This window comes from Schistocerca piceifrons, chromosome 1 (genome assembly GCF_021461385.2).
Source record: "Schistocerca piceifrons isolate TAMUIC-IGC-003096 chromosome 1, iqSchPice1.1, whole genome shotgun sequence".
Lineage (NCBI taxonomy): Eukaryota > Metazoa > Arthropoda > Insecta > Orthoptera > Acrididae > Schistocerca > Schistocerca piceifrons.
In genome coordinates, this window is record NC_060138.1 from 536360489 (window position 1) to 536375121 (window position 14633).

Consider the following 14633-nt stretch of genomic DNA (forward strand, 5'->3'; position numbering starts at 1 on the left):
TGGAAAGTTTCTGTCCTCCCTTTGTCCTTCTCTTTTCCTTGTTCCTTGATTCTTCTCTTCACCTTCTTCTCCACTGAGGCATTTGAGACCTCTTCTTTTCTTTCTTCCTCCCTTTCTTTCTTCCCCCCTGTGCATGTCTGAAGGCCGATCCATGCGTAGCCAGTGATGGAGTAACACGTAATTCCCCACCCCAGGTAGACAAGTAGGACATGTATGTACCCCCTAGGAAAGGCCAGGCCCAGTGAGGGGTGATTACCTAAGCTGGTACCTTTCGAACGTGCCAATTGGTCCCTACAGCCGTTTCTCGGGAGGTGTGACCTGAAGTGTGGACAATCACCTAAGATGGGAGTGCCCTCAGAGAGCCCCCACTAGGAGACTGGTAATCATGGGGGATACTTTCGCAATGGTTTCCTCTACTTCTACAACTTCTGCCCACAAGAGAAAGTTAGATCTGTCTTGGCCACCTACAATTCTTCCATCCATACCAAAGTTCCTAGTTGTTTCTCGGTCTGACAAAGGTTGAGGTTTCTCCACTGTCAACCCTTTCATTATTCAGAAAAGTGTCGATACAGTTGTAGGTCCGATAAAGTCTTATTCCTGATTACAAAATGGCACCTTGTTGTTAGACACAGACAGTGCCCTCCAGGCACATAGATTGCTTTGAACTACACTGCTACACTCCTTCCCTGTCTGAGTGGAAGTGCACCGTATTTTAAATTCATCACACAGGGTGGTTTATACAAGATCACTCAACAGATTATCAAATGAGGACATCCAAAATTACTTGTCTGACCAGGGTGTAACGGCTGTACATCGAGTCATGAATAGGGTTGACAAGGAACTGGTACCAACCCACACTCTCTTCTTGACATTTGACAGTTTTCAGCTTTCATCAAACATTAAAGTGGAGTATGAGATCATTTCAGTTCGCCCTTACATCCCCAACCCTATAAGTCGCTATCGGTGTCAGCGGTTTTATCATACCAGCCAGTCGTGTCCCAATACGGCCAAATGTGTTGCATGTGACAGGGATGCCCATGAGGGTGATTGTCCATCTCCATCACCTCATTGCATCAACTGTATGGGCAACCACACTGCTTCCTCTAGAGATTGCCCTATTTTTAAAGATGAACGAATTATTCAGGAAATCTCAGTGAAGGAAAAGGTGTCTACCCTTGCTGCTCGTACGTTTTGACCAGCAGAAAGCCCACTGTGCTCCCAGTGGGTAAATACAGCACTGTCCTCGCCTCTCCTTGACCTACTAAGCAGGCAGCCATGCAGACATGCAATCTCACCTTTAGCTCCACAGCCTAAAGATCACCCATTCAACCGCCCCACTATCACCTTCTCACTCTAAGGCTCAACCTTAATTGGCTCCTGCCAAATCATCGATGCCCAGACTTCCAAAAAAAAAGAGCCTACTTGTGAAGATTTTTTTTACGTACCCAGACCTCACAACCATTGACTAGTCCCTCATCTCAACATCCTGCTTCCAAGAAGGCTCATAAGAAACACAGTTCCTCTCCTTCTCTGCCATGGCATGTCTCTTCTACAGTGTCACCCAGTGGTAGCCGACCTCAGCCGTCTTCCATGTCACCAAGACGCACTGCTGGCAGTTGATAAACCAGCCAATCACTGGCGGCAGGAGCTACTCCCGAACAACCTATGGATCAGGCAGGATCTTCTGTCTTTGGCTGAATGCCGTTCCATGCTGTCAGCTGCCGGCTGCCGGGTCTCAGTGGTCATTGAATTGATGGCAACCGTGGTGAGATTTTTCCGTTTTCTGTCCACCCTATGTCAATTATCCATTGGAATACCCACAGAATTTGCTCCAATTGGGATGAATTGTCGGTCCTCTTACAATCCCTCTCTGGTCATCTTCTGCCTTCAGGAAACAAAGCTATGCCCCCATGATTGCTTTATCTTCCCTCATTTCCAAACATTTGGTTTGATCTCTGCTCTGTTGATGGCACTATGGCACACAGGGTACTTATGACTCTTCTCCGTGATACTATCCATTATCACCCAGTCCACTTAAACAGTTCCTTGCAAGCTGTCACTGTAACTCTTTCCCTTTCTGGATACACCTTCTCTCTTTGTACAGTATACATTTCATCATCTACACCAATGGCAAGAGCCGATCTCCTTCATCTCCGTGGTTAGCTACCACCCCCCTATTCACTGGTTGGGGAGTTCAATGTCCACCACTCACTTTGGGCATTTCGGCGTCCTTGTCAGAGAGGCTCCCTATTGATTGAGCTCTTCCACCAACCAGGTCTCATTTGCCTCAACACTGGGGAACCTACATTTTTGTCTGCCTCCATGTCAACCTACTCTCATTTGGACCTTTCGGTTGGTACTGTTCAGCTAGCTTGGTGCTTTGAATGGTTCGCTCTTGCTGATACACACTCGAGTGACCATTTTCCATGTGTCCTTAGATTACAGCAAATGCCATCTATGCGTCCAAGATGCTGGTAGTTTTCCCAAGCCAATTGGACACTTTTCTCCTCTCTAGCAACATCTGATGACCTTTTTCCTAGCATCGACGATCAGGTCACTAATGTTACGGAAGCTATTCTTACAGTTGCGGAATGTTCAATACCTCATACCTCCCCTTTGCCCCGGCACCCCCCATTTCCTTGGTGGAATGAGGCATGCCATGACGCAGTATGCAAATGGAGGCATGCTCTTCACATTTTGTGTCACTATCCTACAATGTCCAACAATATCCGCTATAAGCAGTTAGGTGCGCGATCCAGTTGCATATCCGCTATAACAAGAAGGCAAGCTGGGGCTTCTTTACCAGCTCCTTTAACACCTTCACACTCTTATTTGTAGTTTAGTGTCGAATTCGACAGTTATCTGGCACATTTAGTTTCTCCCCGATCTCTGGGCTACCTGTCACGCAAGATACCTCAGTGGGCCTAGTCGCAATTTCTAACTAATTGGGTCAACACTTTGCTGAGATTTCAAGTTCTTCAAATTACCCACCAGCCTTTCTCCCAAAGAAATGAGCAGTGGAAGTGTAACCTCTTGCTTTCTCCTCTCAAAATCATTAAAGGTATATAATTTTTTCTATGCGGGAACACCAACATGCACTCTCTTCCTCTTGCTACGTGGGATCCATGTCCAAATGTTGCTGTATTTATTATACCATAGTCTGTGTTACCTCCTTCATCTTTATAATTGAATTTGGACTGACAGTATCTTTCCCAGAAGATGGCGGGAAGCTATCGTCATTCTGGTTCTGAAACCTGGATAGGACAAACATCTCCCCTCTAGCTATCATCCCATCTCTCACACAAGTAGTGTATTTAAGGTTTTGGAGCATATGATAAATTGCTGGTTGGGCTGGTGGCTGAAGTCCCAAAAACTTTTAACACCTGCCCAATGTGGTTTCCAACAGCATTGTTCCACAGTTGACCATCTTGTTGCTCTCTCCAATTGCATCATGAACAATTTTCTCAGGAAACTCCAAATGGTAGCTATATTTTTTGATCTGGAGAAGGCATATGATAACTGTTGGAGGACCGGCATCCTCTGCACACTGTTCTCTTGGGGCTTTTGAGGTCAGCTACCCCATTTCATTCATGAATTTATGACAGAGTGCACATTTACAGTGTGGGTGAACACTCCTCTCTCCCATACTTCCTCCCAAGAAAAAGGGATGCTCCAGGACTCTGTGTTAAGTGTTGCATTGTTTGCAGTCACCATAAATCCAATTACAGATTGTCTCCTTCCTGATGTCTTGGGCTCCCTCTCTACTACAGCTCTCAACAGACCAGCCTTCTTGAATGATGCCTTCAAGGATGTCTTGATCACCTCCACTCATGGAGCATCGAAACGGGCTTCCGATTTTCTCCAAGTAAGACCATCTGTGTAAATTTTTGGCGACATATGGAGTTTTATCCGCCTTCCCTATATCTAGGCCCTGATGACTTCCCATTTGCAGACGTCACCAAATTCTTGGGACTTATGTTTGACAGAAAACTGTGCTGGTCTTCCCATGTTTCATATCTTTTGGCTCGCTGTCTGCGATCCATCAACATCCTCCCCACCCCATAATTTATTATCAGGAATTTACTTCTCTATGCGCACAAATGGAGGCTGTCACATTTATTTACACCAATGGCTCAAAGACCACATTTGGTGTTGGGAGTGCCTATATTGTTGGTGACACCTCTATTAGATTTTGGCTTCCTGACCAGTGTTTGGTTTTTACTGTGGAGCTTTACGCTGTTCTCCAGGCCATCCGATACATCCCTCGCCATAAGTGGATACAATACAGGGTTATTACAAATGATTGAAGCGATTTCACAACTCTACAATAACTTTATTATTTGAGATATTTTCACAATGCTTTGCACACACATACAAAAACTCAAAAAGTTTTTTTAGGCATTCACAAATGTTCGATATGTGCCCCTTTAGTGATTCGGCAGACATCAAGCCAATAATCAAGTTCCTCCCACACTCGGCGCAGCATGTCCCCATCAATGAGTTCGAAAGCATCATTGATGCAAGCTCGCAGTTCTGGCACGTTTCTTGGTAGAGGAGGTTTAAACACTGAATCTTTCACATAACCCTACAGAAAGAAATCTCATGAGGTTAAGTCGGGAGAGCGTGGAGGCCATGACATGAATTGCTGATCATGATCTCCACCACGACCGATCCATCGGTTTTCCAATCTCCTGTTTAAGAAATGCCGAACATCATGATGGAAGTGCGGTGGAGCACCATCCTGCCGAAAGATGAAGTCGGTGCTGTCGGCCTCCAGTTGTGGCATGAGCCAATTTTCCCCCATGTCCAGATACAAGTGTCCTGTAACGTTTTTTTCGCAGAAGAAAAAGGGGCCGTAAACTTTAAACCGTGAGATTGCACAAAACACGTTAACTTTTGGTGAATTGCGAATTTGCTGCACGAATGTGTGAGGATTCTCTACTGCCTAGATTCACACATTGTGTCTGTTCACTTCACCATTAAGAAAAAATGTTGCTTCATCACTGAAAACAAGTTTCGCACTGAACGCATCCTCTTCCATGAGCTGTTGCAACCACGCCAAAAATTCAAAGCGTTTGACTGTGTCATCGGGTGTCAGGGCTTGTAGCAATTGTAAACAGTAAGGCTTCTGCTTTAGCCTTTTCCGTAAGATTTTCCAAACCGTCGGCTGTGGTACGTTTAGCTCCCTGCTTGCTTTATTCGTCGACTTCCGCGGGCTACGCATGAAACTTGCCCGCATGCGTTCAACCGTTTCTTCGCACACTGCAGGCCGACCCGTTGATTTCCCCTTATAGAGGTATCCAGAAGCTTTAAACTGCGCATACCATCACCGAATGGAGTTAGCAGTTGGTGGATCTTTGTTGAACTTTGTCCTGAAGTGTCGTTGCACTGCTATGACTGACTGATGTGAGTGCATTTCAAGCACGACATACGCTTTCTCGGCTCCTGTCGCCATTTTGTCTCACTGCGCTCTCGAGCGCTCTGGTGGCAGAAACCTGAAGTGCGGCTTCAGCCGAACAAAACTTTGAGTTTTTATACGTATCTGTAGTGTGTCATGACCATATGTCAATGAATGGAGCTACAGTGAATTTATGAAATCGCTCAATCATTTGTAATAGCCTTGTATATTATGTGCTCAGATTCACTCGGCTCTCATCTCAACTTCCAAGCTCTTTATCCTGTCCACCCTCTGGTCCACCAGATTCGGGACTGCCCCAACATGCTCCACTTGGGGGGCATCTCTGTGGGATTCCTCTGGATCCCAGGGCATGTTGGTATTTGTGGAAACGAGGCAGCCAATATAGTGGCAAAGGCAGCAGTCTGTCTTCCTCAGCTCACTGTTCACATGGTTCCATTTGCTGATCTACAGAGGATTGTGTGTCGTCATGTTGCTCTTTCATGGCAACACATTGGTCTGCACTTCCTGATAATAAATTACAGGACATAAAACCTCCTCCCTGTGCTTGTAGCTCTTCCCTGTGCTTGTAGCTCTTCCTCCTGGCCTCATCATCGGGAGGAGGTAATTTAACTGGATTCCAGATAGGGTACTGTATTTTTAGCCATTGACATCTTTTAAGTGGCTGTCCTCACCCGCTTTGTCCCCACTGCTCTCCATTGTTGACAGTGAGACGCCTTTTACTGCAGTGCCCCTATATTAATTGGCTATGCACCCATTTACAGCTGTCACCCGATATATCTTCCCTTTAAGCAGATTACACACGCTCAGCCGATCATGTCCTACATCAGTCATTTGAAGCTCTTTTTTGGGGAAAACAACCTCCTCTTCAGTAGCAGTTTATTGGATTTCCATTCGTTTTTAGTTTCCCTCCTTAGCGAGTTTCCCTCCTTAGCTAGTTTCGCTCCTATTGCTGCTGATTTAAAATTCAGTTTTTTACCCTTCACTAAGCCACAGAATGGGCGCTTATTACTGTAGCAGTTTTGTGCCCTAAAACCATAAAAAAAATCACTGCCTGGAATCTAAGCAGACAATAAAACCCACAGCACCTGAAAAAGACAACTAAGTCAGTCTTTGAAATATTGTGAATAAAATGGAAATTAAACTTGGCAGAACACTTGCAAATACATTGTTAATCAGTCAGGTTGAGGAAACCTGGGAGATCACATTATATATCCTATTCTGACAAATGAAGGAAGACATTACAAAAAGAAAAAGATCTGTAAGATTAGCAGTAACTCATGATCTTTCTCTTACAATGATTGAGAATAATGAGGCATGAAACTGATGCTGGTCTTGGACACAGTGGTGTTTAAAAGTAGATACTGCTAATCACATTTATAATACTCTGAAATATCTAGAAATTATCCTATTATTTATTTCAGGCTGAATTCTGGCAACCTTTGCCCCTCTTGGTATTTGGTGCTATGATTTCTGTTGGAGGCTTTCTGGCCCTCCTACTCCCAGAAACATTAAATAGAAAACTTCCTGACACCTTGGAAGAGGGAGAAGACTTTGGAAAGTAAGTAATAGTGCTATATATGTCACCTCAAAAATAAGAGAACTGCTGCTTTGATATGTTTTAATTAACTTTCTGTATCTGTTTTGTATGGATGTCTTCCATCTGATTTATATAAGAAGTATACTATAATTAGTGAGAGCTAATTGACACATCTGTGTCATGTATAAAGTGAAACAGTTGCTTCTAACATATAAACTTCTACCTTGATCTGCTAATTTGTTTATTGTTGTCCACAAATCATCCCGACATTGATATTAGACACCTCACCCTATCACAGAAAGAAAAAAATTTAAATAATTCATATGTACAGGCATACAGTTACTTTCAGATATAGTCAGACACAGCCAATGCTCTTTAATGTATACATACGCACAACTAAGTTACTGAAAATGCTGTTGCTGTTCATTGGAAAATCCAGGATGGAATGTAACAATATTAGAAAAGGAAAGTTGCTACTTGGCATATAGCGGATATGCTGAGTCACGATAGTCGCAACAAACAATTCACACAATTATAGCATTTGGCCATTAAGTCCTCTGTCAGGAACATATATATATACACACACACACACACACACACACGCACACGCACACACACACACACACACACACACACACACACACACACACACACACTAATGCAAACACAACTTGCACACATGTCTGCACTCTCAGACAACTGAAACCACACTGAGAGCAGCAGCACCAGTGCATGATGGGAGTGGCGACTGGGTGGGGGTAAGGAGGAGGCTGGGGCAGGGAGGGGGAAGGGATAGTATGGTGGGGGTGGCGGATAGTGAAGTGCTACAGTTTAGACGGAGGGCAGGAGAGAAGGTGAGGAGGGGGGCAGGGGGGGGGAGGGGGCAGGGGTAGTAGTGGAAAGGAGAGAAATTAAAAGGAATTAAAAGACTGGGTGTGGTGGTGAAATGACGGTTGTGTAGTGCTGGAATGGGGACAGGGAGGGGCTGGATGGGTGAGGACAGAGAGACAGAGGTTGAGGCCAGGAGAATTACGGGAACGTAGGATATATTGCAGGGAACATTCCCACCTGCGCAATTCAGAAAAGCTGGTGTTGGTGGGAAGGATCCATATGGCAGAGGCTGTGAAGCAGTCATTGAGATGAGGGATATCATGTTTGGTAGTGCATTCAGCAACAGGGTGGTCTACTTGTTTTTGGGCCACAGTTTGTCGGTGGCCATTCATGCGGACAGACAGCTTGTTGGTTGTCATGCCTACATAGAATACAGCTCAGTGGTTGCAGCTTAGCTTATAAATCACATGACTGCTTTCACAGGCAGCCCTGCCTTTGATGGGATAGGTGATGTTAGTGACGGGACTGGAGTAGGTGGTGGTAGGAGGGTTTATGGAACAGATTTTGCATCTAGGTCATATTACGGGGGTATGATGCGTGAGATAAGGGACTGGGAGCAGGGGTTGTGTAAGGATGGACGAGTATATTGTGTAGGTTTGGTGGATGGTAGAATACCACTGTAGGAGGGATGGGAAGGATAGTGGGCAGGACATTTCTCATTTCAGGGTATCGAGAGGTAATCAAAACCCTGGCGGAGAATGTAATTCAGTTGCTCCAGTCCCAGGTGGTACCGAGTTATGTTCCTTTGTGGCCGGACTGTGGGACTTTGTGAGGTGATGGGAGACTGGAAAAAATAAGGCACAAGAGATTTGTTTTTGTATGAGGTAGGGAGGATAATTATGGTCAGTGAAAGCTGCAGTGATACCCTCAGTATATTTTGAGAGGGACTGCTCATCACTGCAGATGTGATGACCACGGGTGGCTAGGCTGTACAGAAGGGACTTCTTGGTATGGAATGGGTGGCAGCTGTCGAAGTGGAGGTATTGCTGGTGGTTAGTAGGTTTGATATGGATGGAGGTACTGATGTAGCCACCTCTGAGGTGGAGGTAGGTGGAGTAGGACCAGGTGAAGCAAATGGGGGAGAAGTTTATAAGGTTCTGGAGGAATGTAGATAGGGTGTCCTCACTTGCAATCCAGATAGCAGAGATGTCATCAGTGAATCTGAACTAGGTTCATCTCATAACTCAGTACCACCTGGGACTGGAGCAACTGAATTACATTCTCCGTCAGGGTTTCGATTACCTCTCGTCATACCCTGAAATGAGAAATGTCCTGTCCATTATCATTCCCACCCCTCCTAAAGTGGTGTACTGCTGTCTACTGAACCTACACAATATACTCACCCATCCTTACACAACCCCTGCTCCCAATCCCTTACCTCATGGCTTGTACACCTGTAATAGAGCTAGATGTGAGACCTGTCCCATACATCCTCATACCACCACCTACTCCAGTCTGGTCACTAACATCACCTATCCTATCAAAGGCAGGGCTACCGTGTGTGTGTGTGTGTGTGTGTGTGTGTGTGTGTGTGTGTGTGTGTGTGTGTACTGCTGACAAAGGCCTTAATGGCTGAAAGCTATGATTGTGTGAATCTTTTTATTGTGCCTATCGTGGGTCAGCATCTCCACTATATGGTGAGTAACAACTTTCCTTCTCTCATATTATGGAAACATAAATTTGATTTTCTGTGTCCAGTGATTTTTGTACGATCTTTTTCTTTCAGCTGACTTTGTTTTCAATTTTTTTCCCATCCATTTGGACTTTGCGTCATAGGAAAGTTGTCCCGGCTATCTGCAGTTGATAGTAGTTGTGGCTTTTATCGATAACTTGATGCCCCACAGAATCTCACTCACTGTTATTTAGCATACATTTTGTTGTAACAGTATAACAGCACTTTGCAACAAGCTCATAAGCATTTTTCTCAGAAGTGATCACTAATAAACTACAGACTAAAATAAAAGCAGCAGGCCAGCTAATGATGAACATGTATACTGTCTCTGATTTGATGTCTTCATAAGAAAAGGTCTCAGTATAGCTCTACTCTTTAGAGAGTAATGTAAATGAATTGGTACATGTATCTCAGTCAATAATTTCTACCTTCAGTAATGTTTGTATCATAGTCAATGCTATGATTTTCTTATTTTATATTTGCAAAATTGTGTTTATTGTCTAATACTGTGCTAAAAAACATTTGTAAAAATTGGTGTATCAAAAATATTTATAAAAATTATTCAAGAAACAAATGTGCCTTAAATTATATGCATTATTATTGGCATGCCATATTCATGGCATGTGTCATTTCAGTTCTCTGATCTTTGTTTCATACAATTTCTCTCGCATTCCTCATAAAGCTAACAGCTGACCTTTCTAATTCACTTACATGTTTGTCATTTCTTCCATGTTTTATATATTACACTTCCCAACTTTTCACCATATTCAGCTGTTTCTCATTCAGTGTCATGTGTACTGTTGGTCTATCCCTTTTCTTATTTTGCCCATCAGATCAATCTTGCACAACTCTTCCCAAACATCACTGTGTTCCCACCTTTCCTGCTGCTCTCATCACTTCCACACTTTGTTTGTACAACCCCAGAGCCATTCCTCCTTTCATGTTCTTCACACTATTTCTATCTACATTAGATCCATTTTCATTTCCATTTAACAGTCTATTTCCACTATAACTTAGTCTTCCTCCACTGCTCTATCTAGATTCAGCAAATTATCAAAATATGTTCTCCAGAACTCTTTTAATTCCTCCTTCTTTTCCATCTCATTCCCATTTTTATCAACCATTTTTACATTCTAGCCCACTCCTTTTCTCCTATTGTTGGTCATTCCATACACTATTTTCTGATTTCTTCTACTGTCTTGATCCACCATTATAGCCCATTTTTCCATCAGCTTCCTCTTTCCCCCTGGGACTAATTTTTGTGTCCCACTCTTCTTCACCTTATGCTCTTTGATCATTTACTGTGCTTTGTTGAAACCATACTCTAACCACTTGAGTCTTCTTCAAAACTCCTTCATAATACCATCAAGATATCTCTGCACATTTCCTTCTAATAGCAGTTCTTCCACACACCACCTCTGTTCCTCTTCTGCAGTTTGGAGCTCAACCAGTGGTATTTTATCCTTCAAATCTGCTTATTTTTCGTTCCATAATCTTATTTGCCTTTCTTGATTATGTGCTTCATTTCTTTTTTAATTTTTATGTTCATTGCTACCGGTCAATGGTTGCTCTCTAAGGCCTTTTATAGTATTACCTGGATATCTGCTATGTGCTTCATCATTCCATCTTATTCTAACATATAAATGACCACTCACTCATTAGATGTGGTCACTGCTGTGCCACATTACCTTATTGCCTATTATCAAGTCATGAGTTTCCAACCTTCAATCTCTTTTCGCATAAGTCCAGTAATATTTCACCTCACTTGTTTACTCTTCCTCAGTAATTTTCTCCAAGTGCATACTCATAGACATGTCTCCTCACACCAATATGTGCTTTCCAGTTTCACATTACAATAATTATGTTCTGCCAAATCGTCTGATTCTGTAATCCTTCTTCAAAAGCCTCCTGTTCCATACTAATATGTATCCCTGTTTTCCCCTTCAGTGATACTTTGGTCTTTATCATTCCCTCATTTATTCCTGTTACTTCCTCCTTCAGTCCCTGCTACAGTTACTCCATTCTTGTATCCTCCTCAATGCCCGTCCAGTGCTATCTAAAACCATTTCTCAGTTCACATCACAACTTCACCAGACCTCAATTTCCCTACACTTTTCAGCATTCTTGAATTGTCTTCACAGTTACTACGTTGTCATAGGGCACATGTCTCCAGTGTTTTATGAAGGATTGGACATTGCATCTATGAAAAAACTTCAGTACTGTTTTTTTAACTATCTTTGGATTTTATCTGTTCATGCTGAAAATGTAACTACCATATCTTAAATATTTTAATTTTATTCAAATTTAATCAAAATTTCAAAATAGGAATAATGAAAAAATGGAGAAGTGTTTTCAGTCAGTTTCATTTGAAATCTGTTGATCATGTTTGTTTACAGTTGTTATAAATGAAGTATTTATTTCATTCACAGGGAGAATGAAGAAGATCTGGAAGATGTTGTGAAGAAAACTGGCTCTGTTATTGTTATAGCATCAAAATAATAAGTACAAATTCAACAGTATTTTTCACTGCCAAACAAATTTGTGTGAATATATTTTTGTGTGTGCAGCAATATTTTTGTACAAACTAGTGTTTAGTGTTTTCATAAATCTGAGCTGTTGGACATATCTCAGAATATGTGATGCAAGGATAGTTATTTGCAAGTAAAACTGTTTATGCAAGTGACGAAAAACGTATGGTCTAATGTGGTGACATTCAAATACATTACAACCACTTGTGTTTTGAAAGGGTCTGCTGTGAATGTCTTTAATTGGTTGTAATGTAGAAACTCTTTGTACAAGAAAATGAATGTTGCTCTCCTTTCTAAGTTGCTCCACTACCAATGATAGTATTTATAATAAAATTAACTTTATACTGCTTTTGTATATTCATTGTATATAATTGCCTTATATAAAGAAGACTTGTAAATTGTTCTGTGTATGTTTGCCTCTATTTATATATTTTTTACCCAGGCTTATAAAAAGTACAGAATGCTCATGTGTGATATTAGAAAATAATTCAATGTTGATCCAATATCACGATGTGTGATACATTTCCATTACAATGACGTATTTAATAAAATAATTTTTTTAATTTTACCTTGTTTTACATGTTTCATCTATTAATCATCTATTTACCCTTTCAAAGTTTGTCCATTTAATGTTCTAAACTGTGATCACATACCTTGTGTGATGCAAGGACAGTTTTGTGTGTGTGTGTGTGTGTGTGTGTGTGTGTGTGTGTGTGTGTGTGTGTGTGTGTTTGTTTTAGAGAGAGAGAGAGAGAGAGAGTGGGAGGGAGGGAGGGTGAGTGAGTTTTCAATCACCTTCAAAGTACATTAAAATGATAGATGAAGTTTCAGCTGCAGTTATTGCACTAAAGGGTGTTGCAAAATCAATATTTTTCAGCTATTGATGGTGGGAAATTTGTTTACAGTAATGAACTGGAAGAGTCAGCTCATACTTTGAAAATCACTACAAGTAAAATGAAGAATAGAGGTTTTGTCAAAAGGACACATAATGTTTATGTCAGAACACTTTGATTATCTTGAAACAGGTGAAATAGCTAGTCATATTTCTCTTTTACCAGAAGAACCAACCAAAATATCGCATGAGCATGAAAAGTATGAAAAAAGTAATTCTATGACCTACTGATACAAAACCTGCAGTTGCATCTGCTAACAACAGAGTTGTTGCCAGCTTCAGTAGCAATCAAATCCGTATCAATTAAAACAACAATACCAACACCAAAATAATAATAACAGAAACAGAATCTACAATGTGAGACCTGAGTTTCTTCAGGCATATATAATGTACAAATAACTTACGGGAATGCATCTGGGTGATGTCATTGACAATAGGGAGTATTTTGATAGGTGACAACATTGTCATTTTCAAGGCAAAACTGCAGCAAGTAAGTGCTGTGCAAGTGACTTTGAAATTGCGGTTTGCAGAGCAATACTGCAAAGATAACATACACTCACAATTTAAACACCAGTGCCGCAGTCCAACCCAAGATGACAGATGCCAGAAGTTATCAATACTGAAAATTGCTAAACAGTGGTTGAGTAAGTAGTTAGGAACTCCAACATTAGGTACGTTATGGGGACCCTGAGGGATATGGCTGCAAAGGAGAGGAAAGAGGCCAGTGTGCATAATGGATGCATTCCAGATGTGGAAAAGGTTTTTCTGGATGCCATGAAGACCACAGGGCACAGCCAGCTGTGGTTGGTGGCTTGTGTAGATATCAACAATGTGTGTCTTTTCAGATCAGAAGAGATTCTCTCTGGTTTCAGCTGGCTAGCTGAAGTGGTAAGGACTGCCTTCTTGCTGGCGAGGTGAAGGCAGAGCTCACCATCTGCAGCACTGTCGACAGGACCAACTGTGGTCCTTGGTACAGAGCTGAGTGGAGCGTCTGAATCAAAGGCTCAGGCAGTTCTGCAACCATGGAGGCTGCAGATTCCTCAACTTGTGCCATTGGGTGGTGAGTTTCTGGGTTCTGCTTAATGGATCAGGAGTCCACTACATGCAGGTACAGCTACATGGGATCGGGGGCTGTATGGAAGGAATTGGGTAGTTTTTTAGGTTACAGGGTCTCAGGAAACCACAGAAAGGATGTCAGTCTAAAGGGGAATAGGGCAAACACAGGAAGGCAGATAGCAAAAATTGATATTGTTGTAAATTGTCATAGCTGTGTTGAGAAAGAACCGGAGCTGTAAGCACTAATAGAAAGCACTAAAGCTCGAATTGTTATAGGTACAGAAAGTTGACTGAAGCTGGAAATAAATTTTTTCAAAGGACCTAATCGTGTTCAGAAAGGACAGATTAAATACAGTCAGTGGTGGAATGTTTATTGCTGTTAGAAATAGTATACCTTGTAGTGAAATTGAATTACATAGTTCTTGTGAGTTAATGTGGGTAGAGGTTACACCTGACAACCAGAATAAAGTAATAATTGGTTTGTTTTACTGACCGCCTGACTCAGATGATACAGTTACTGAACTGTTCAAAGAGAAAACTTGAGTCTCACATCAAATAGGTACCCCGCTCATACAAGTTTAGTTGGTGGTGACTTCAATCTGCCCTCGATATGTTGGAAAAAATACATGTTTAAAGTC

General features: G+C 42.0%; 1 protein-coding gene across 2 annotated transcripts in view; it reads left to right on the forward strand.

Moving 5' to 3' along the window:
• Positions 1 to 12573, forward strand: part of LOC124799079 (organic cation transporter protein-like) — a 147096-nt gene extending 134523 nt beyond the window's left edge. For both annotated transcript variants that reach the window (XM_047262628.1, XM_047262620.1), the window contains exons 10-11: positions 6841 to 6977; positions 11949 to 12573. In XM_047262628.1, coding sequence (XP_047118584.1) covers positions 6841 to 6977; positions 11949 to 12018 — 207 coding nt within the window. In that variant the 3' untranslated portion in view covers positions 12019 to 12573. The remainder of the gene's footprint in view (positions 1 to 6840; positions 6978 to 11948) is intronic.
• Positions 12574 to 14633: the final 2060 nt, after the last annotated feature.